We start from the raw sequence: 25512 nt of genomic DNA on the forward strand, positions 1-25512 counted from the left end.
ATACATGTAAATTATACACATTAACGTTACTGTGTTGTGCAATAAAAATACAAATTAAATAAAACATAAGCACTTTAAAATTAAGACTATTGAACCCCGGTGGTTACGGACCATGAACCCCGGGAGTAACGGACCATGAAATCCGCTGGTTATGGACCATGAACCCCGGTGTTTACAGACCATGAACCCCGGGAGCAACGGACCATGAACCCAGGTGGTTATGGACCATGAACCCCGGCAGTAACGGACCATGAACCTTGGTGGTTACAGACCATGAACCCTGGAGGTAACGGACCATGAACCCCGGTGGTTACAGACCATGAACCCCGGCGGTAACGGACCATGAACCTAGGTGTTAACAGACCATGAACCCCGGAGGTAACGGACCATGAACCCCGGAGGTAATGGACCATGAACTCCGGTGGTAACGGACCATGGACCCCGGTGGTTACAGACCATGAACCCCGGCAGTAACGGACCATGAACCTTGGTGGTTACAGGCCATGAACCCTGGAGGTAACGGACCATGAACCCCAGTGGTTACAGACCATGAACCCCGGCGGTAACGGACCATGAACCTAGGTGGTAACAGACCATGAACCCCGGAGGTAACGGACCATGAACCCCAGTGGTTACAGACCATGAACCCCGGCGGTAACGGACCATGAACCTAGGTGGTAACAGACCATGAACCCCGGAGGTAACGGACCATGAACCCCAGTGGTTACAGACTATGAACCTCGGTAGGTACAGACTATGAACCCTGGTGGTAACAGACCATGAACCCTGGTGGTTACTCTTTCAGAAAAAAAACAGATAATTTATGTCTGTGAATAACTTCAAATTATTTATTTTTACAGGGAAACATTCGTCTGTCTGAAAAAAACTCCTGAACCATCACTTTAAATGATGTTGCAGCTGAACATCCAATCAGAGGGGAGGAGGAGGGGCTTAATACCAACTGATGGTTTGTGACCATTGACCTGAAGGACAAGGATCCTCTAGTCTGTCTCGTCCTCCCGCACTCCCGCCCTCCTGTCCCCTCGTTCTTCAATCCTTCAGTCCTCCCGTCCTCCTGTCCCCTCGTTCTTCAATCCTTCAGTCCTTCCGTCCTGTCCATCCTCTCGTCCTCACGTCCTCTCATCCTCTCGTCCTCCCGTCCTTCAGTCCTCTTGTCCTCCCATCCTCTCATCCTCTTGTCCTCCCGTCCTTCAGTCCTCTCGTCCTCTTGTCCTTCAGTCCTCTCGTCCTTCAATCCTTCAGTCCTCCCATCCTACAGTCCTCTCGTCCTCCCGTCCCCTCGTCATCCCGTCCTTCAGTCCTCACGTCCCCCCATCCTCCCGTCCTCTTGTCCTCTCGTCCTTCTCTCCTCCAGTCCTCCTGTCCTCTCGTCCTTCAGTCCGTCCCGTCTTCTCCCAGCAGCCAGTGTGTCCTCATACGTCCTTTCCCCTTCATCTCGATGTCTCCTCTGAGTTGCAGCTGAAAGCAGCCAAACTCCTGCAGGACGTCCCTAGTGGCCTCCGACACGTGAATCCTCAAAGCTGAGGAGACAAATAAACAACATCTCAATAAAACAACAACAACAACAACAACAACAACAATAATACTCTCTTGATGTATTATCTCAGTAAACATTGTTAACACAAGTTTATGGTCTTAAGCTCACCGTGACACCTCTAAACTGGTTTTAACCCACTGTGACGCCTCTAAACTGGTTTCATCACACTGTGACACCAACACAAAGGTGAGGGGAAGCAATGTTTGTAGATTATCACTAGAGGGTTTAAAAGCGGGGCTGCACGTAGGTGTAGTGGGTAGCACTGTCGCCTCACAGCAAGAGGGTCGCGGCTTCGATTCCCGGTGGAGTCCTTCTGTGTGGAGTTTGCATGTTCTCCCCGTGTAAGCGTGGGTTCTCTCCGGGTTCTCCGGCTTCCTCCCACAGTCCGAAGACATGCAGGATGGGGATAGGTAAATTGATAACTCTAAATTGCCCGTAGGTGTGAATGTGAGCGTGAATGGTTGTTTGTCTCTAAGTGTCGGCCCTGTGATAGACTGGCGTCCTGTCCAGGTGAACCCTGCCTTCACCCAATGATAGCTGGGATCGGCTCCAGACCCCCCGCGACCCTGAATACAGGACAAGCGGTAGACAATGGATGGATGGGTTTAAAAGCGAAGGTGAACTTTGGTGCAGTTAGTTCCTCCCATCACTGTTGACAAACAGACATTTGTCTTGTTGGATTGCATGACCTCATTAAGGTGGACTGCTGTGATTGGACAACCCTCCAGCTTCTTTTTACCACAGTAGCAGTCAAAGTTAGCTGGTTACCAGGTTTACCATAACGACTTTTCTCCTATACTTAAAAGAAAAAATCCTCTACAATTTCATTTGTAGTTTTAAATCTGTCAAAACAAAACTTTTCTCTGGGATTCCACAAGGTTCAGTCATTGGGCCACTGTTCTGTCTGTCTGTACATGGTCTCATGGTATGTGTGTGTGTTTTACCCTCTCCGTTGGACTCCATACGTGACGCTGTGTTGACCGTGTCTCCAAACAAACAGTACCTAGGCATCTTCAGTCCGACCACACCTGCACACACTGGACCTACACACACACATACACACACACACACACACACACACACACACAAATACAGTTATTTATAGTATTTTTATAACATCACAGTAGAGGAAGAAGTAATAATCTGTCATGATTTATTATTGATTATTAATCATTAAAGTCACTGCTGTCAGATAAATGTAGAACAGTCAAAAGTACTATTACTATATTTTTTGATATGTGGAAGTAAAAGTACATCATAACAGGAAAAGGAAAGCCCCTCCCACCCAACACACACACACACACACACACACACACACTGACCGCTGTGGATTCCGATGCGTAGCCGCAGCTGCTGATTGGCTCGGTGTCTGATCCTAAAGCTCTTGACAGCGTCCAGCAGGGCGAGGGACATCCGGGCCACCTCCCGTCCATGGAGCTTCCCGTTCCTTACCGGCAGACCGGACACCACCATGTAGGCATCACCGATGGTTTCCACCTGGGGGCAGCACCGCGCCACATAGGTGAGTCACCATCAGCCTTCTCCGGTTGTATGAGGACCAGTAATCTCTCTGGAGTCCCACTAGTTGTTCCATTGATTTATCGGTTGTGTTGTGTCACTGTGCTGTAAACCTCTGGAGATGATTGAACCCCTGAACCCTGAAATTTGAGCCTTGAACCCTGAACCTTGAACCCTGAACTTTGAGCCTTGAACCCTGAAATTTGAGCCTTAAACCCGTAACCTTGAACCCTGAACTTTGAGCCTTGAACCCTGAACCTTGAGCCTTGAACCCTGAAATTTTGACATGCCCGAAATAAACAAATAAATAAATATATATTTTTTTTTAAATGTGTGCCTTGAGCTGCTGCAGTATTTGACCAACACGGTGCTGTGTTTGGGGGTCAGGGTTTCACCACCAACAGCAGATCCCTAAACAGTCACCAGTGTCATTAATAACACGGTTCTCTACACAGAGAAACTCTTTAAGGTGGAGTTTTACCTTGTAAACGTCAAAGTTGTCGATGATGGCGTCAAAGCAGGTATAGAGGTCGTTCAACAAGGTCACGACCTGCAAGAAGGAACAAAAACCCTTCATACCATTTATATTCAAATAGCTGGCCTGGCAGGTTCTAATGGATTCTACTGATCTGTAGTGTTGTTCTACTGGGTTCTACTGACATGGACTGTTATTGTACTGGGTTCTCCTGACATGTACTGTTGTTCTACTGTGTTCTACTGACATGTACTGTGGTTCTACTAGGTTCTAGTGACATGTACTGTTGTTCTACTGTGTTCTACTGACGTGTACTGTTGTTCTACTGGGTTCTACTGACATGTACTGTGGTTTTACTGGGATCTACTGACATGTACTGTTGTTCTACTGTGTTCTACTGACATGTACTGTTGTTCTACTGGGTTCTACTGAAATGTACTGTGGTTTTACTGGGATCTACTGACATGTACTGTTGTTCTACTGTGTTCTACTGACATGTACTGTTGTTCTACTGGGTTCTACTGACATGTACTGTGGTTTTACTGGGATCTACTGACATGTACTGTTGTTCTACTGTGTTCTACTGACATGTACTGTTGTTCTACTGGGTTCTACTGACATGTACTGTGGTTTTACTCGGATCTACTGACATGTACTGTTGTTCTACTGTGTTCTACTGACATGTACTGTTGTTCTACTGGGTTCTACTGACATGTACTGTGGTTTTACTGGGATCTACTGACATGTACTGTTGTTCTACTGGGTTCTACTGACATGTACTGTGGTTTTACTGGGATCTACTGACATGTAGTGTTGTTCTACTGGGTTCTACTGACATGTACTGTGGTTTTACTGGGATCTACTGACATGTACTGTTGTTCTACTGATGTATACTGTTGTTGTAGTGGGTTCTACTGATCTGTAGTGTTGTTCTACTGGCCTGTACTGTTGATAAACTGACATGTATTGCTGTTCTTCTAACCTGTACTGTTGTTGTACTGGGTTCTAATAATCTGTACAGTTGTTGTACTGGGTTCTACTGACATACACCTTTGTTCTACTGACCTGTACTGTTGTTGCACTGGGTTTAACTGACATGTACTGTCGTTCTACTGGGTTCTACCAACCTGCACTTTTGTTCTACTGACCTGTACTGTTGTTCTACTGATCTGTAGTGTTATTTCACTGGTTTCTACTGATGTTTAATGTTGTTCTACTGTAGTCTATTGACCTGTACTGTTGTTCTACTGACCTCTAGTGGAGTGCTCTCAGCAGATAGGGCAGTGAAGCCAATGATGTCACTGAAGTAAATGGTGACGGAGTCGAAAGCTTCGGCTTGAACTGTCTCACCTCGTTTCAACTGCTCGGCTACTGAACTGAAATTATACATGAAGGTAGTATTACTGTAGTATTTTTACTGTGGGAGTATCTGGTAGAGCAGCAGTATTATGTAGTATTACTGGGGGAGTATCTGGTAGAGCAGCAGTATTATGTAGTATTACTGGGGGAGTATCTGGTAGAGCAGCGCTTCGGCCCGGCGTTTCTCCTCGTTGTACGCCTGCGTTCGTTCCTCCACCAGCTCCTCCAGGTTGTTGGCGTACTGCTCCATCCGGGACAACAGGTTGTCCAGGATGTTAGAGCCATAACCCCTGGACAGACAGACGAGAGGACAGTGAGGACAGACAAAGAGGAGGATAGACAGGACAGACAGGTAGACAGACAGGGGGAGAGAAAGAGAGGAGGACAGACAGGTAGGGCAGACAGAGAGGATAGTGAGGAACGACAGGTGGACAGACAGAGAGGACGACAGAGAGGAGGACCTGTGCTGCTTCCTCAGCAGGATCTTGATGGTGTTGAAGTCTGGTCTCTCTGTGGACTCTTCATTCCAGCAGCGCTGCATCAGGACCCCCAAGTCCTCACTATGACTGTGGAAACAGAGGGAGGGACGGAGGGGGGGGGCGCCACCATGACGCACTGCCTGGACAATCTCTGAGAGGGGGGACAGAGACAGGATCAGGGACAGGGACAGCGACAGGGACAGGATAAGGGACAGGATAAGGGACAGGATCAGGGACGTCTTCAGATCTGGACCACTTACTGCCAACAACATTAATTTCTAAAGCATCAATAGACGTTTAATAATAAGGTTATTTGAATTTAAATGTAAATGTATTATTCATATTTATCAATCTATTATTCAAATCTATCGACATATTGTTAATAATCACTATCAATCATAAAAATATTGTAAATGTACAGATCTCTTTATAGATAAACTATGTAGTATTTGATGGTCCTGATGCAGCTCTGGATTGTAAAACATGTTTTATGAAGGAGGCCCCTGGTCCTGGTCTTGGTCCCTGCTCCTGGAGTGAACAGTCGCACTGACCTTTCGGGGTCAGAGTGTGTGTGTCCAGGTAGAAGACTCCTCTGAGCATAGCAACCTCCTGGAGGATGATCCCAAAACTGTAGACGTCTCCTTTCTGAGTCCCGAAGGGGGGCGAGGACTCGGTCCTCAGCAGCTCTGGAGCCGTCCACAGCTTACCTGGGGGGGGGGGGGGGGGGGGGGGGGTTATGTTATGTATGTCATATATGTTGTGTATGTCATATATGTTGTGTATGTCGTATATGTCATGTATGTCGTATATGTCATGTATGTTGTGTATGTCACATGTTACATGTCGTATATGTCATGTATGTTGTGTATGTTATGTATGTTGTATATGTCATGTATGTTGTGTATGTTATGTATGTTGTATATGTCATGTATGTTGTGTATGTTATGTATGTCATATGTTATGTATGTTGTGTATGTTATGTATGTTGTATATTTTATATATGGCGTTTACGTTATGTTTGTTGTGTATGTCGTATATGTTATGCATGTTGTGTATGTTTTATATGTCGTATATGTAATGTATGTTGTGTATGTAGTATGTCATATATGTTGTATATGTTATATGACATATATGTCGTATATGTTCTATATGTTACAAGGTTAAAGGTCTTACGTGCGTAGAACGCATGCGTGTCTTCGGGGCAGCTGGAGGTCCGGAGACTCTCCAGACCATAATCAGTGATCTTCAGGACGAAGCGACTGTCCACCACACAGTTAGACGACTTCAGGTTGCCGTGGGAGACAATAACACTGTTGTGGAGGAATAACATCCCCTGATAACAAAACAACAACAATAATAAACAATAAACATCAGTGTGTGGTTCTTAAATACTGCCATAAAATCACATTATTATGTCTTATAAAACCTTCAGTCCTGATTCATACGTAACGATACACTATATTAAAAGGAAGAGGAGGAGGAGGAGAAGGAAGAGGAGGAGGAGGAGGAGCTCCGCCTCGTACTGCTGTTGCAAGTCGTTACCTTGACGATGTCAGTGATGAGAGAATATCTGAACATCCAGTCAAGAGTGATGATCTCACTCTCCATCAGGTCCTGCAAAACGCACACACACACGCGCACACACACACACACACATGCACGCGCACGCACGCACGCACGCACGCACACACACACACACTCTCTCTGTCTGACTACCACAATCACATTACAGCTCTGATTGTGTTTTTGTGTGTGTCACAGTTGCAACAACAATAACAATAATATTCCCATTGATTTGGATGAAGAGATTTAATCCCTCCTGATAAATGATCTGTGTTTTCAACGTGTTGCAGCAGCTCTTGGTTAGTCTGACATTCTGAGATCCAGCAGCTATCTGGCAACAACCCAAAGCCCACACGTTCCCACACGTGGCTGCTCTGTGTTCTAATGTTGCTAGGTTACCAATGTAGGTGGTTGCTAGGTTACAGTTCTGACAAATAACTAGAGGTGAAGATAACATCTGATGTTTGAAGGAATGTTACCGGAAAGATGATGGAGGCGATAAGATGGTTGATAGAGGGGATAAGGTGGTTGATGGGGGGGATAAGATGGTTGATTGAGGGATTAAGCTGGTTGATAGAGAGATAAGGTGGTTGATGGAGGCGATAAGATGGTTGATAGAGGGGATAAGGTGGTTGATGGGGGGGATAAGATGGTTGATTGAGGGATTAAGCTGGTTGATAGAGAGATAAGGTGGTTGATGGAGGCGATAAGATGGTTGATAGAGAGATAAGGTGGTTGATGGGGGGGATAAGATGGTTGATAGAGGGGATAAGATGGTTGATAGAGGGGATAAGATGGTTGATAGAGGGGATAAGATGGTTGATAGAGGGGATAAGATGGTTGATAGAGGGGATAAGGTGGTTGATGGAGGGGATAAGATGGTTGATAGAGGGGATACGGTGGTTGATAGAGGGGATAATATGGTTGATTGAGGGGATAAGATGGTTGATAGAGGGGATAAGATGGTTGATAGAGGGGATAAGGTGGTTGATGGGGGGGATAAGATGGTTGATAGAGGGGATAAAGTGGTTGATAGAGGGGATAATATGGTTGATAGAGAAATAAGGTGGTTGATGGAGGGGATAAGATGGTTGATGGAGGGGATAAGCTGGTTGATGGAGGGGATAAGATGGTGGATTGAGGGGATAAGGTGGTTGATGGGGGGATAAGATGGTTGATTGAGAGGATAAGCTGGTTGATAGAGAGATAAGGTGGTTGATGGAGGGGATAAGGTGGTTGATGGAGGGGATAAGATGGTTGATTGAGGGGATAAGGTGGTTGATAGAGAGATAAGGTGGTTGATGGAGGGGATACGATGGTTGATGGAGGGTATAAGGTGGTTGATGGAGGGGATAAGCTGGTTGATAGAGAGATAAGGTGGTTGATGGAGGGGATAAGATGGTTGATTGAGGGGATAAGGTTTTTTTAATTTTTTTATTAACCTTTATTTTTCCAGGAATATTCTCATTGAGATTCAAAATCTCTTTTTCAAGAGAGTCCTGGCCAAGAAGGCAGCATACAAACATTTAAAGTTTCACATTAAAAACAACAAAAACACAAAATTTCACACTAAAAACAGACACAAACACAATAAAAAGTGACAAAGCATCAATCTAATTGGCAGTAAGTCAGTGTCCAGTTTGTGGTTAAATAGTCCTTGATCCTGCTTTTGTAATTGTTCAGGGTGATTAGGGATTCCAGTTTAAGGTGTTCCTGTAGCTTACACCATGATGACGGGGCAAAAGATTTAAAAGCACTTTCACCAAACGTAGTGCGAGTCCGAGGAACGTTATACATAATCAAACTGCTAGACCGAGTGATACGAGCACTGTTTGTTTTAGGAACCATTAGCCAGAGTTTGAGACAAACCGTAATGCTGCATGGTACACAGAATCTAGCATTTTCAGAGATGATGAATTTGCATGCATATATAAAATATCACCATAGTCAATAACAGATAAAAGAACGGCTTGGACAATTTTCTTCCTGGCACCAAAAGAAAAACAACATTTATTTCTATACAAGAAACCCAGTTTAATTCTTAGCTTTTTAGTAAGACACTCAATGTGGTGTTTGAAAGAGAGATTTTCTTCTAGAAAAAAGCCCAGGTATTTGTAGGTTGCGACTCGCTCTATCACTTTGTTGTTTAGAGTAACAATCTGGTTGTCATCCATATCTGATTTTATATTACTTCTCAAATCATTTTGCTTTTGTCAATATTTAGTACAAGTCTTAATCCATGTAGGTTTTGCTGAACAACATTAAAAGCCGATTGGAGGTCCTTAGTTGCACTTGCTAAGGATGAAGCAGAGCTATACATAATGGTGTCATCTGCGTAAAAATGGAATTTTGTATTTGTAACATTGCAACACAAATTATTAATATAAACTATAAATAAAATAGGACCCAAAATGGATCCTTGCGGGACACCATAGTGTATATTCTTACAGCTAGACGATAAACCGTCACCTTGGACACTTTGTGTTCTATCACTCAGATAGTTCTCAAACCATTTAACTGATTTCGAGGAAAATCCTATGTTCACTAGCTTTTGTAATAAAACAGAGTGGTCGACTGTGTCAAAAGCCTTTGATAAGTCTAAGAATAGTGCAGCACAGTGTTCTTTCTCATCAATTGCTGTTATTATGTCATTTAGAACCTTCATTGTAGCAGTGACAGTACCATGTTTCTTTCTAAACCCGGATTGCAGATCATTTAGAATACAATTTTTCGATAGAAACTCCTTTAACTGATTACTAATAAGTCCTTCCAAAATCTTGCCAAGCACTGAGAGTTTGGATATAGGCCTATAATTGTTAGGGTTTGCTGGATCACCACCCTTCAGCAATGGAACAACGTTGGCTGCCTTCCAAATTTTCGGAATTTGACCATTTTCTATAGTCAGGTTAAAAATGTGGGTTAATGGTTCAGCAATAATCTCAGCAGCAATCTGCAACAAATGTGGATCCAATCCATCAGGGCCAGCTGATTTTTTAATGTTTATCTTTTTCAGAGCATCACGTACTTCATTAATTGCAATGGGAGTAACATTAAAGTCAAAAGGGAGCTTTTGCTCGGAGTAAGAGGAGTTTTGTGCCGTTTTAAGTGGCATTACCTTCTCAAACAGCTTATCTGAGGCAATAAAATGCTGATTTAGAATATATAACATCTTTGTTTTGTCTGTAATGATTTCATTTTCAACCCGAATTTCCTTTGGTAACACACTGTCACTTGTGCTTGATGACATGGACTTAAAAACCTTCCAGAATTTAGATGTATTTTTCATGTCAGACATTTCTTTAATATAGTAGTCTGATTTAGCTTTACGTATCAAGGACATACATTTATTCCTCAGATGTCGAAAATGAATCCAATCAGACTGCCTTTTGGATTTTCTTGCAGTTGCCCAAGCTAGATTTCGCTCATGAATTTTATCAGAAAGGTGATCAGTGAACCATGGATTGACACGGCCTTTAACCTTGTATTTTCTAAGAGGAGCGTGCTTATTTGTAATGTCTAGGAAAAGTGATTTAAAGTAAGACAGTAAAGGTGGTTGATAGAGGGGATAAGGTGGTTGATAGAGAGATAAGGTGGTTGATGGAGGGGATAAGATGGTTGATTGAGGGGATAAGCTGGTTGATGGAGGGGATAAGATGATTGATGGAGAGATAAGGTGGTTGATGGAGGGGATAAGATGGTTGATGGAGGGGATAAGGTGGTTGATGGAGGGGTAAAGGGGCATGTTGTACCTGTAGGCTCCCTCTTGGACAGTACTCTGTGATGATGCACATGTTCGGTGGGTCAATACAGGCGCCAATGAAGCGGGTCAGGTGCTCATTCTGAACATCTCGCATCTGTAAAAGCACAACGGCTGCAATTTTAAATCCCAACAAAACCAACAACATGCTCCAAGAAAGGCAATGAACCCCCCAGTTAGATGAATGCGTATGTAGGCCGGTGGGCTGGTCCATAAACGAGATAAGATAATCCTTTATCAGTAGATAAATAGGTAGATAGGCAGGTACGTTGGTCTGTCTGTCACTAGGTCAGTCGGTGGGTCAGTTGGTGGGTCAGTCGGACGGTCAGTCTGTGGGTCAGTCGGTGGGTCAGTCTGTGGGTCAGTAGGTAAATTGACAGCTGTAGCTCTTACATGTTTGAGCTCAAACAGAAACTTCCTGGTCAGTTCGATCCGTTTTTTGTTGATATACTTGATGGCTGCCAGGTTTCCCTGCAGGAGACAAAATCAGCTGATTACCAGCGGATTCATTCCATCATCCTTATTTCCCTATGGGCAATGTCATCTGTCTGATCAGGCTGTTGACTGCAGGTGGTGTCAGACCTTGTAGTACCCAGTTTTGGTGTAGATCTGGAAGTTCCCCTCCATGGTCATCAGAGAGCTGCAGGTGGATCCTTTCTGCAGAGAATCAACATGAACCCTTTAGTCCAGTTTTTATATATGGTTTCTGTTTCTTTTTCTGTGAACGTGTGATTGAGAGTGTGTACATGTGAACGTTTGAATGTGAACGTGTGAAGGTGTGAGTGTGAATGTGTGAACGTGTGAGTGTGAATGTGTGAGTGTGAATGTGTGAGTGTGACCGTGTGAATGTGTGAGTGTGAACATGTGAGTATGAACGTGTGAATGTGTGAGTGTGAATGTGTGAACGTGGGAGTGTGAACATGTGAGTATGACCGTGTGAATGTGTGAACGTGTGAATGTGTGATGTATGAGTGTTACCAGAGACATAGTCAGTCTGCTGCAGGCTCTCCTCAGGATTTTATCCAGGTTGCTCATCTGGATGTCGTCCCAGGAAACTCTCCACAGCTGAGCTGCCAGTTCGCTCTCCAGCTTTAACTTCCTGTTGAACAGAAGTGACGCCGGACCACCAGAACAGAGGAGATGGTGTTCAGTGTTTGTTGACAGGAACAGAAAAGAGAGAGAGAGGGAACCATCTATCAGTTCAAATCAAGCAACAGTTGGTCAGAACCAAAGTCCTGATTCTAGTGAGATGTCGGTTCACACTGGACGTGAGGACATTCCAGTAAAGTGAGGACATCTTAGTAAAGTGAGGACATTTTGGCCAGTCCTCACTTTGGGTCAGACCTTTGATGAACCTTCAACATCACAAGAGCAGAACAAACATGTCTCACCTGGAGATGAAGACAGTCACAGTAACAATGATCACAAAGATGAAGCAGATCACTATGGCAACCATCTGATGCATGGTAACTGTACCTGGAGAGAAGACAGGGACATTAGGACAGACAATAACTGTGTCTATGTGGGCACATTTAGTTCTAAAAATGTTGTAATACACAAATCCATAATAATATTCTCACAATGCAAATGTTCTGTTTGTGTAAAAGACATCATCCTTCTTGTTGGTGGTTCATCTATCCATTGTCCTCCCCCCTCATTGTGCTGATCGGGGGTCAGGTCCTCCAGATGTCCCGCTTTCCAGCTCCCGGAAGACCCCGAGGCATTCCCAGACTAGATGGACTGTATAATCCCTCGAGCATTTTATGGGTCTACCTCGCTAAACCACTTCCCAGTTGGACGTACCTAGAACACCTCTAACGGGTGGTGTAGAGGAAGATCCGAATCAAGACTGCGCTATAAGACCACCAATAAAGAAAGAATCTTTCAAAGGATATGGCAACCTCTGTTGGACAAATGGGCAGACATGCGTGAGACCAATAAAGCCGAAAGTGACACCCCTAGCACTTGAGCCTTGCATTTTCCCTTTCCTTCTGTCAACTTTGTTTTGTACACTATGTTGACTGTCACCATTTAGTCCTTTATCTCATGCTGGCTTTTTCTTTTCTTTCCTTTGTTTTTTCTTTTCTTTTGTTGTTTGTGTATCTGTTTGGTTGCTGGGTGGGAGGTTGTAGGTGAGGCCTTGTTGGCCTTGTTGTACAAAAATAACAGAAAAACTGAAGGAGAACTGTTATCCTGTATAACCCCCTGATTCCTTCAATAAAGATATTTAAAAAAAAGGAAGATCCTAATCAGGTGTGTTGTGGAAAAATGAATCTGCCCAATAAAGATCAACAACCAGGATCAGCTTTTTCTCCAAGGTTTTATTCCACTAAGTATTCTCATCTGCAGAGGAGGTTCACCCCTTGCCTTCTGATGCAAAGGTTCAGAATCAGCAGGAACGAACACGAGTCCAACAACAATCTCCCTTTTAAGGAGGAGGAACCAAAGGACGGATCATGTCCTATCTTACAAAGACCAGATGTACAGGCAAGGTCAAGATTTACAGAACACAGGCGTCATAGTCCTGAAATTATCTTATGTCAATGTGGCACTCATGTTCATATCATCTACAAACAGGCATTCATTTTCGTCATAGCATAACAGTCAGATGAGGAGATGCGGATCGAGTCAGCCTGACAAATATTCTGATTATAAAGTACAAACATCCAAAATTCCCATTACAGGTGCCTGAACTGGATGTCTGAGCTCCTCCCCCTCTCTGAGGCCCCGCCTCCCTACGTAGGAAGCTCATTTCAGCTGCTTGTATCCATTACATCATTCTTTTGGTCACTGCCCAGAACCTCATGGCCACAGGTGAGGATCTGAACGTATACGGGCTGGTGAATCGAGAGCTTTACCTTCCGACTCAACTCCTTCTTTACCACAACGGTCCGGTACAATGCCCGAATCAAGGCTGCCTCGTTGCAACAACCTCGGTACCCCCTCTCCCAGTAGTGCCCCCCACAGGACATCCTGAGGGACACAATCGTATGCCTTCTCTAAGTCCACAAAATACATGTTGACTGGATTAGCAAACTCCCATGCCCCCTCTGACAGACCTGCAAGGGTAAAGAGCTGGCCCATTATGCCGCTGCAGGGCCAGGAATACGCATTCTTCCTCCTGAATTGGAGGTTTCGACAACTGGTCAGAGCCTCCTTTCCAACACCCTGGAGTGAACTTTCCTGGGGAGGCTGAGCAGTGCCATACCCCCAATAATTGGAGCACACTCTCCAGTCCCCCTTTTTAAAAATAGTAGCCACCATCCCGGTCTGCCACACCACAGGTACTGTCCCCGACCTCATGCGACACTCAAGAGGCGCGTCAACCAAGATATCCCAACAATGTCCAGATCCCTCAGCATGTCAGGGCAATACTCATCCACCAGGGAATTACTCATCCACCCTGGTGCCTCGCCACCAAGGAGCTTTCTGACCATCTTGGGACCTCTGCCAGGGATATGGGCAAGTTTTCAGACTCAGACTTCCAGATGGACCTTAAAGGAAAACACCACCGCATTTCCATACTGAACTATGTTCTGCCCTGATCTTAGACGAGGTGATACATACCTCCCTCTCCTCTGTGCGTGCACTCAATGGCTCGTGCTTCCAGTTGTTATTCCGCCATACATTATATAGTTATCCTTGTTATCCGCTTAGAAAAATTGGCATGTTTCATTTTGTGTAACCAAACTTGGGTCGTGTAACTACTCACGTAACCGTATTTAAATAGGGACAACGTGGAAGTGCTTGGTCGCTTCTAACTTCACCCCCCTTTGGATCCTAAGGAATATACTGGGCCAAGCTACATGCTAGCAAATAAGTGCTGCGTGGAGTGCACGCAAGAGCCATTGAGTGCACGCACAGAGGAGAGGGAGGTATGTATCACCTCGTCTAACATCAGAGCAGAACATAGTTCAGTATGGAAATGCGGTGGTGTTTTCCTTTAAGTATGGAGTGCTTGTGCAGTGGTTGTTTAGTGTGCGTATGTGTGTGTGTGTGTGTGTGTGTGTGTGTGTGTGTGTGTGTGTGTGTGTGTGTGCGTGTGTGCCTCTGCGTGTGTCCATACGTGCAAGGCAGGCTGGTTTGTCCTTCTTGAAGCCACACTCTGGGACATCTGGAGGTGGAGATCCGCCTGGCCACTGGAAGCTCCGCCCCCGCTGCATCATCAGCTGTTTCATACTGCTATTGTATACACACACCACCTGCAGACACACGCACACATATAAATGAGAACATATAAGAACAGAAACGGAGGGTGGGCGGGAGGGGCCTGGGGGAGGAGCTCGGGAGGCCGAGCAGGAGGGCGACCAGGCGGACGGGACCGCTCAGGAGGCCGGGCAGGAGGGCGACCAGGCGGACGGGACCGCTCAGGAGGCCAGGCAGGAGGGTGACCAGGCGGACGGGACCGCTCAGGAGGCCGGGCAGGAGGGCGACCAGGCGGACAGGAAGCAAAGCACATGACAACACAAGACAGACGGACTACAAAATAAAACAGGAAACCAACACTACAAAAACCCACAGTCATGACAGTAGACAAGACAAGATAAACGCATGACACACAAGACAGAATGACTATAAAATAAACCTGGAAACCAAAACAACAAAACCCACAGCTCGGATGTGATGTACAGCGACGACATCTCGACTCAGGTGTTTTACCTGGAACTCTCCAGACTCGATGTCCACCGTGTCCCAAACACTGAAGTCCATCTGTCTGTCCCCGAACTCGTCCATCTCCACCACACCCATCACTCCTACAGACACATGCATGAGACATAAATCATTCATATCATACATATATTATATCATATATACAATCATATGTATATATGTATATATATATGTATATATATATACTGTATATAATAGGACATGGACAGACATGTAGTCTGCTGGATCCACAGAAACCAGCTGAGGAGTCAGCAGCAACTCGGTCCTCATGTCTCAGTCTTTCTCCGTCCTCTCACTGTGTTTGTTGTATGGGACGTTTTGCTGACTCGTCCCCGCTCTCTGACCTCTGACCCCGTTGATGTCACGGTGATGACATCAGCGTCCTGCTGCAGGAAACTAAACTGTTTCCTACTAATGAGACCAAACAGGTCACACCCATGTGAGTAGTTTTCTTGATGGCTCAGGACCCACATCTTCAAAGACCTAGAACAGGTCCAGCTGTCTACGATGAAGCTTTCAAAGAGACTAATGAGACACACACACCCACACACACAGGTACATTCACATAGTGACTGATGTATTCATTTATGACCTGAAATCAAATCTCCGTCTCACTCTGCCGTCTGTCTCAGAATCACATTAGTCCGTCACCACCAGCTGAGTCCCCCCATGCCAGTCCACACCTGGACCCTGTCCTGTCTCCCTCTCTGTCCTGTCTCCCTTTCTGACCTGTCTCCCTCTCCACCAATCAATCACTGTTCATTACCGGATGAGACATGACAGACCAATTTAGGAGCCTTTGTGCTCTCTGCGGTCACCATGGGAACCACAGTACAGCGGTTTCCTCACACATACTCAAGCTGCAGCGTGTGTGAGTGTGTGTGTGTGTGAGTGTTTCTGTGTGTGTGTGTGTGTGTGTGTGTGTGTGTGTGTGTGTGTGTGTGTGTGAATGTGTGTGCGTGCGTGCGTGTGTGTGTGTGAGTGAGTGTGTGTGAATGTGTGAGTGTGTCTGTGTGTGAATGTGTGAGTATGTGTGTGTGTGTGTGTGTGTGTGTGTGTGTGAATGTGTGAGTGTGTGTGTGTGTGTGTGAATGTGTGAGTGTGTGTGAGTGAATGTGTGAGTATGTGTGTGTGTGTGTGTGTGTGCGCGCGTGAGTGAGTGAGTGAGTGTGTGTGTGTGTGAGTGAGTGAGTGAGTGTGAGTGTGTGTGTGTGTGTGTGTGCGTGTGTGTGAATGTGTGAGTATGTGTGTGTGTGAGTGTGTGTGTGTGTGTGAGTGAGTGAGTGAGTGATGAGTGAGTGTATGTGTGAGTGAGTGAGTGTTAGCGCTGCAGACTCTATGTGGACCAGCTGGGAACATGAAGACCGGACATCAGGGACTCAAACCACCAACCAGGACAGGAAAACCACAACAAACTCACAGTCCATCACAGTCCCTCACAGTCCACTATAGCCCCTCACAGTCCACAACAGCCCTCACCTGAGAAGGTTCGGTTCCACATCTTCCTGGTCACCACGTCTCCACTGGGCCTCCGGACGCCTCCTGGTCCTGGTCCTGGTCTCTGCTCATTCAATGTCTCGTTTAGAGCATGAGAGTACATCATGACTCCATCATGGAAACCTGCAGCAACCAGATTATACTGACAGAGACAAGGAGAGACAGACAGGCAGACAGAGAGACAGGTATTCATAAATACCAGATATAATATTCTACATGATTATTATTCAGAATTCATGTAAAGTTTTACCAACCAGAGAATCTTTGATGGTGAAGTTAAACATTTTCTTTGCTTCGTTCTTCAGAGTTTCAACAAACTGAAGATATTCAGGATTCTGAGGCTCCAGGTAGGACAAGACTTTCACACTCTGAGAGACAGACAGGCAGAGAGACAGGTAGACAGGAGAAGAGTCAGAACATTTTTATGAATTATAGTTATAGTTATTAAAATAATAATAATCATAATAATTGTTCTCGTTATTATTATTATTAATAAAAGAAGAAGAAGAAGAAGAAGAAGAAGAAGAAGAAGAAGAAGAATGCTAATTAGCTCTCACCCTGAAGGCCTGGCGGGCAGCGAAGTCGTCCTGGTCTCCCCTGAACCACGGTCTGATGGGGTCACGCCCCCCCAAACCCTCAGCAAAAAGATCAATGAAGAAGAAGACAAAGTCTTCCAACTCCACCTGGTCTTTCCAGAACTGGACCATGAGAGTCCTGAGGATGTCCCAGGAGAAGCACAGGTACACCACTGAAGAAGAAATAAGTTGAAGAATTTTAAGAAGACGTTAATAAACTGTGGTTAAACCAGATACTGGTCCAGACAAGACACTGGGCCATGCAAGATACCGGGCCAAACAAGATACTGGGCCAAACAAGATACTGGGTCAAACAAGACACTGGGTCAAATAAGACACGGGGCCAAACAAGATACTAGGCAAAACAAGATACTGATCCAAACAAGGCTATGGGCCAAACAAGATACTGGGTCAAATAAGACATGGGGCCACACAAGACACTGGGCCAAACAAGACACGGGGCCAAACAAGATACTAGGCAAAACAAGATACTGATCCAAACAAGACTATGGGCCAAACAAGATACTGGGTCAAATAGGACATGGGGCCAAACAAGACACTGGGTCAAACAAGACACTGGGCCAAACAAGATACTGATCCAAACAAGACTATGGGCCAAACAAGACACTGGGTAAAACAAGATACTGGGTCAAACAAGACACTGGGTCAAACAAGACACTGGGTCAAATAAGACACGGGGCCAAACAAGATACTAGGCAAAACAAGATACTGATCCAAACAAGGCTATGGGCCAAACAAGATACTGGGTCAAATAAGACATGGGGCCAAACAAGATACTGGGTCAAAAATGACACTGGGTCAAACAAGATACTGGGCCAAACAAGATACTGGGTCAAAAAAGACACTGGGTCAAACAAGATACTGGGCCAAACAAGATACTGATCCAAACAAGACTATGGGCCAAACAAGATACTGGGTCAAAAAAGACACTGGGTCAAACAAGATACTGGTCAAACAAGACACTGGGCCAAACAAGACACTGGGTCAAACAAGATACTGGGCCAAACAAGACACTGGGCCAAACAAGATACTAGGCAAAACAAGATACTGATCCAAACAAGACTATGGGCCAAACAAGATACTGGGTCAAATAAGACATGGGGCCAAACAAGATACTGGGTCAAAAAAGACACTGGGTCAAACAAGATACTGGGTCAAACAAGACACTGGGCCAAACAAGATACTGATCCAAACAAGACTATGGGCCAAACAAGATACTGGGTCAAAAAAGACACTGGGTCAAACAAGACACTGGGCCAAACAAGACACTGGGTCAAACAAGACACTGGGTCAAACAAGACTCTGGGTCAAACAAGATACTGGGTCAAACAAGACACTGGGCCAAACAAGACACGGGGTCAAACAAGATACTGATCCAAACAAGACTATGGGCCAAACAAGACACTGGGTAAAACAAGATACTGGGTCAAACAAGACACTGGGTCAAACAAAATACTGGGTCAAACAAGACACTGGGTCAAACAAGACACTGGGCCAAACAAGACACTGGGTCAAACAAGACTCTGGGTCAGACAGGATAATGGGCCAACCTTGCCATGGGCTGTACAAACCTAGCTCCTCCCCCTAAACTGAACCAAAATAATCGGTGAACCAGTAATCGCCAACACAAACTAAAATAACAAAAGCCAGCACATCCAAAGACATGATGAGCAGAGAAACAATGGGGGGGAGAGACAGAGAGAGAGACAGAGAGAGAGAGACAGAGAGAGAGAGAGAGAGAGAGAGAGAGAGAGAGAGCCTCTCCTTTCAGGTCCACCTGGGTTAGGGTTAGGTTAGTGGAAATGTTGTTTCTATGTGGACGCGAGATATTCATGGTTCTACTCTGTTACAATCCATCGTACTTCTGTTGTTAAGCTAACGTACATCGTAGTTGGTTACCAACTGTAAAAAAGCGGAAACAGCAAACATGGGCTGACTGGTCTGATTTAAACAACCAACATGAAGACATTAAAACACACACACACACACACACACACACACACATATAATTACTGGCTGTGCCGTTTCCAGCAGCAACAGATGGCCTCACTTAGAGGACGACAGGCACATCAGTGTGTGCGTGAGATAGAGAGAGAAAGAGACACTGTATTTTAAAATGTCCTGCTCTCCACTTATTAAAGTCTGACTATAGAGTCTCCATCTAACACGGTGACGTATTTACACTAAGCACCTCTAGAGTCTCCATCTAACACGGTGACATATTTACACTAAACACCTCTAGAGTCTCCATCTAACACGGTGACGTATTTACACTAAGCACCTCTAGAGTCTCCATCTAACACGGTGACATATTTACACTAAACACCTCTAGAGTCTCCATCTAACACGGTGACGTATTTACACTAAGCACCTCTAGAGTCTCCATCTAACACGGTGACATATTTACACTAAACACCTCTAGAGTCTCTATCTAACACGGTGACTTATTTACACTAAACACCTCTAGAGTCTCCATCTAACACGGTGACGTATTTACACTAAGCACCTCTAGAGTCTCCATCTAACACGGTGACATATTTACACTAAACACCTCTAGAGTCTCCATCTAACACGGTGACGTATTTACACTAAACACCTCTAGAGTCTCCATCTAACACGGTGACGTATTTACACTAAACACCTCTAGAGTCTCCATCTAACACGGTGACGTATTTACACTAAGCACCTCTAGAGTCTCCATCTAACACGGTGACATATTTACACTAAACACCTCTAGAGTCTCTATCTAACACGGTGACTTATTTACACTAAACACCTCTAGAGTCTCCATCTAACACGGTGACGTATTTACACTAAGCACCTCTAGAGTCTCCATCTAACACGGTGACATATTTACACTAAACACCTCTAGAGTCTCCATCTAACACGGTGACGTATTTACACTAAACACCTCTAGAGTCTCCATCTAACACGGTGACGTGTTTACACTAAACACCTCTAGTCTCTATCTAACACGGTGACGTATTTATGCTAAACAACTCTAGAGTCTCCATCTAACACGGTGACGTATTTACACTAAACACCTCAAGAGTCTCCATCTAACACGGTGACGTATTTACACTAAACACCTCTAGAGTCTCCATCTAACACGGTGACGTATTTACACTAAACACCTCTAGAGTCTCCATCTAACACGGTGACGTATTTACACTAAACACCTCTAGAGTCTCTATCTAACACGGTGACGTATTTACACTAAACACCTCTAGAGTCTCCATCTAACACGGTGACGTATTTACACTAAACACCTCTAAAGTCTCTATCTAACACGGTGACGTATTTACACTAAACACCTCTAGAGTCTCTATCTAACACGGTGACGTATTTACACTAAACACCTCTAGTCTCTATCTAACATGGTGACGTATTTACACTAAACACCTCTAGTCTCCATCTAACACGGTGACGTATTTACACTAAACACCTCTAGTCTCTATCTAACACGGTGACGCATTTACACTAAACACCTCTAGAGTCTCTATCTAACACGGTGACGTATTTACACTAAACACCTCTAGAGTCTCCATCTAACACGGTGACGTATTTACACTAAACACCTCTAGAGTCTCTATCTAACACGGTGACGTATTTACACTAAACACCTCTAGAGTCTCCATCTAACACGGTGACGTATTTACACTAAACACCTCTTGTCTCTATCTAACACGGTGACGTATTTTCACTAAACACCTCTAGAGTCTCTATCTAACACGGTGACGTATTTACACTAAACACCTCTTGTCTCTATCTAACACGGTGACGTATTTACACTAAACACCTCTAGGAAGGAACCAGAGAAGAAGTAAGAAGTTAGAAGGAACCAGATAAGAAGACGAGTGAACCGGAGGAAGGCATCGAGGCGTCTGACCTCGGCCGTTGTCGCGGATCTCTTGGACCACCGCCTTGTAGTTGATGTTGTCGGCCTCGATGTAGAGGTCACGGATGGTGATGTTGCGTTTACCGAGCACCGTGTACAGACCCTCAACGGCGAAGTAGCACAGGTGGTCGTTGTTTGCGTCCTTGTTGAAGATCAGCAAGGCGTGCTGCTGCCAGCCAAATGTCTCGTGGATCGTCACGCCAAACTCGCCCAACTTCTGGTGGGTGGGACCCGTGTTGGTGACTGCTGCATAGCGGTCGAAGCCGATGGCACGTGCCCCGGCGGTCACCATGGGAATGTCCCAGTGGGTGGTGAAGCGGGCAACAGGCGAGGAGGAGTAGTCGCAACCAGGGCCGACAAAGGCCCAGGGGTCATGGGACAGCTTCAGGTTAACAGCGGCCAGCTGTGCCATGGAGGCCGAACAGAAGCCATCACGGTCCTCAGAGCTGCCATGGACCAGCTGGAGCTTCAGGCCTGGCAGCAGCCATGGGTCAGAGTTCACCTTCCGCACCGCCTGAAGGAGTGCCGGCGCTACACGAGGCCATGCCCATGCATAGTCTGTGTTAGTTAGAGGCAAGATGGCTGCCAGAGTCACTTCCTGAAGGTCTTCTGTGCTGTTGTCAGCAGACAGAGGGATGAGGAGGAAGAGGAGGAGCAGTGAGGGGTGGGGCCATCTGGACGTCATGATCAGCCTGTCAGACAAGGAGAAGGGAAAACCATTCAATGAAAAGCCAACCTTTCATAAATGGTAAATGGCCTCATTTATATAGCGCTTTTGTCCAAAGCTCTTTACAGCAATGACTGACATTCACCCATTCATACACACACCGACGGTGGAGTCAACCACGCAGGGCAACAGCCAGCTCGTCAGGAGCAATTAGGGTGAGGCGTCTTGCTCAGGGACACCAGGCACTCAGCTAGGAGGAGCCGGGGATCGAACCGGCAATCTTGCGGTTACCAGCCAACCCGCTCTACCTCCTGAGCTGAACCCCCCAACTTTCATAATAAAAGTTCTGGACACATTTCTGAGAGCAGCCTGCTGGTCTGGACGTCCTTTAAAAGCAGAAATAACACTTTGATCAACATGGTGTTTGTTTAATTTCGGCCATGTTTGATATATTTGATGCATCTTTGATAATCAACTTGTTATGCTCTTGATTGTTGTCCTTTTTCCTTTTTCTCAGCAACCTTTATATCTAGTCTTTGGGTTCATGTGAAGACGAACGGTTCGACCCAATCACAAGTCTAACTTTGAGCTGCGGTCACCAACGTTTACCAATATCTTAAAAAGAACAACATGCAGGGGCTTCTGGGAATTCTGCCAGATGTGGACTCCATAAAGAGCACCATGGGAATCTGATATGGAAAATGTGAACATATTCTCGTCTTTTCGACCACTCAAATACAACTTACATATTCATAACGGGAGGACTTTATATCATTATAACGAGTCGTCATCATGGAGAGAAGCAAGTTACAGAAAACAAGATTTCACATTTAAACGAACAACAGTTTGGTTTGTTAATTTAAATGTATTGGTACTGTTGTCTAGAAGTACTGGAGTATTATCACAGTGTGTATTAGTACGGTTGTCTAGAAGTACTGGAGTATTATCACAGTGTGTATTAGTACTGTTGTCTAGAAGTACTGGAGTATTATCACAGTGTGTATTAGTACTGTTGTCTAGAAGTACTGGAGTATTATCACAGTGTGTATTAGTACTGTTGTCTAGAAGTACTGGAGTATTATCACAGTGTGTATTAGTACTGTTGTCTAGAAGTACTGGAGTATTATCACAGTGTGTATTAGTACTGTTGTCTAGAAGTACTGGAGTAATATCACAGTGTGTATTAGTACTGTTTTCTAGAAGTACTGGAGTATTATCAGTGTGTATTAGTACTGTTGTCTAGAAGTACTGGAGTATTATCACAGTGTGTATTAGTACTGTTGTCTAGAAGTACTGGAGTATTATCACAGTGTGTATTAGTACTGTTGTCTAGAAGTACTGGAGTAATATCACAGTGTGTATTAGTACTGTTTTCTAGAAGTACTGGAGTATTATCAGTGTGTATTAGTACTGTTGTCTAGAAGTACTGGAGTATTATCACAGTGTGTATTAGTACTGTTGTCTAGAAGTACTGGAGTATTATCACAGTGTGTATTAGTACTGTTGTCTAGAAGTACTGGAGTATTATCACAGGGTGTATTAGTACTGTTGTCTAGAAGTACTGGAGTATTATCACAGTGTGTATTAGTACTGTTGTCTATAAGTACTGGAGTATTATCAGTGTGTATTAGTACTGTTGTCTAGAAGTACTGGAGTATTATCACAGTGTGTATTAGTACTGTTGTCTAGAAGTACTGGAGTATTATCACAGTGTGTATTAGTACTGTTGTCTAGAAGTACTGGAGTATTATCACAGGGTGTATTAGTACTGTTGTCTAGAAGTACTATCACAGTGTGTATTAGTACTGTTGTCCAGAAGTACTGGAGTATTATCACAGTGTGTATTAGTACTGTTGTCTAGAAGTACTGGAGTATTATCACAGTGTGTATTAGTACTGTTAGAAGTACTGGAGTATTATCACAGTGTGTATTAGTACTGTTGTCTAGAAGTACTGGAGTATTATCACAGTGTGTATTAGTACTGTTGTCTAGAAATACTGGAGTATTATCACAGTGTGTATTAGTACTGTTAGAAGTACTGGAGTATTATCACAGTGTGTATTAGTACTGTTGTCTAGAAGTACTGGAGTATTATCACAGTGTGTATTAGTACTGTTGTCTAGAAGTACTGGAGTATTATCACAGTGTGTATTAGTACTGTTGTCTAGAAGTACTGGAGTATTATCACAGTGTGTATTAGAACTGTTGTCTAGAAGTACTGGAGTATTATCACAGTGTGTATTAGTACTGTTGTCTAGAAGTACTGGAGTATTATCACAGTGTGTATTAGTACTGTTAGAAGTACTGGAGTATTATCACAGTGTGTATTAGTACTGTTGTCTAGAAGTACTGGAGTATTATCACAGTGTGTATTAGTACTGTTGTCTAGAAGTACTGGAGTATTATCACAGTGTATTAGTACTGTTAGAAGTACTGGAGTATTATCACAGTGTGTATTAGTACTGTTAGAAGTATTGGAGTATTATCACAGTGTGTATTAGTACTGTTGTGTAGAAGTACTGGAGTATTATCACAGTGTGTATTAGTACTGTTGTCTAGAAGTACTGGAGTATTATCAGTGTGTATTAGTACTGTAAGAAGTATTGGAGTATTATCACAGTGTGTATTAGAACTGTTGTCTAGAAGTACTGGAGTATTATCACAGGGTGTATTAGTACTGTTGTCTAGAAGTACTGGAGTATTATCACAGTGTGTATTAGTACTGTTGTCTAGAAGTACTGGAGTATTATCACAGTGTATTAGTACTGTTAGAAGTACTGGAGTATTATCACAGTGTGTATTAGTACTGTTAGAAGTATTGGAGTATTATCACAGTGTGTATTAGTACTGTTACTAGTAGCAAAGTATTATCAGTGTGTATTAGTACTGTTACTAGTAGTAAAGGATTATCAGTGTGTAGTACTGTTACTAGTACTACGAGCATTGATAAATAGAAGTGAGTTTTGATAAATTGATTGAAAGTGGATCAAAGCCGAACAAACACTTCACATTAAGGATCAGTATCCCGGATCATTAAAACGCCTGATCCCGGATCGGTTCGCTGAGTGCTTTCTGATATCGGATCATGAAAACGCCTGATCCCGGATCAGTTCGATTAGGTGTTGTGAAACACTCGGTTTACCTGCTCGGATCTTCAGTTGGTCGCTTCCGGCTGCTTCATGTCCACCAAGAGAAGCGAAGAAGATGAATCCGGAGGCAAGAAGTCCGCGTCTCTGCGTCACACCGGAGACCCGATCCCGGTCCAAAGAAACGGAGAGAACCGATGTGCGTCCGACAAAAAGACAGCACAGATCGGCGAGCGCGCGCACACGTGCACGCTCTGAGGGGGGTGTAGAGCGCACGAGGGCAGTCATGATAATGCTGACTGTGCGTGTTCGCGTGCGCGTTCTCTCTGTCCCCTGTGAGTCTGCGGAGGGATTCAATTACCATGATGAAGGGGCCGCGGGCGCGCGC

At 44.5% G+C, this 25512-nt stretch overlaps 1 protein-coding gene across 1 annotated transcript; it reads right to left on the reverse strand.

The window, feature by feature from the left end:
• Window positions 1–521: 521 nt before the first annotated feature.
• On the reverse strand, window positions 522–25316 carry npr1a (natriuretic peptide receptor 1a). Its single transcript, XM_084031846.1, has 22 exons — window positions 25181–25316; window positions 21363–22063; window positions 17435–17625; window positions 17132–17245; window positions 16860–17019; window positions 15369–15463; window positions 14776–14911; window positions 12101–12185; window positions 11688–11808; window positions 11292–11366; window positions 11103–11180; window positions 10702–10806; window positions 6932–7003; window positions 6563–6722; window positions 5941–6096; window positions 5372–5540; window positions 5054–5200; window positions 4804–4927; window positions 3558–3626; window positions 2881–3055; window positions 2503–2601; window positions 522–1541 (listed from the first exon to the last, which is right to left on the reverse strand). The coding sequence occupies exons 2-22, from the start codon at window positions 22054–22056 to the stop codon at window positions 1396–1398; spliced, it is 3171 nt and encodes a 1056-aa protein (XP_083887972.1). The 5' UTR covers window positions 22057–22063; window positions 25181–25316; the 3' UTR covers window positions 522–1395.
• Between the last annotated feature and the right edge of the window lie 196 nt (window positions 25317–25512).

Source organism: Eutrigla gurnardus (assembly GCF_963514095.1).
Source record: "Eutrigla gurnardus genome assembly, chromosome: 17".
Taxonomy (NCBI): domain Eukaryota; kingdom Metazoa; phylum Chordata; class Actinopteri; order Perciformes; family Triglidae; genus Eutrigla; species Eutrigla gurnardus.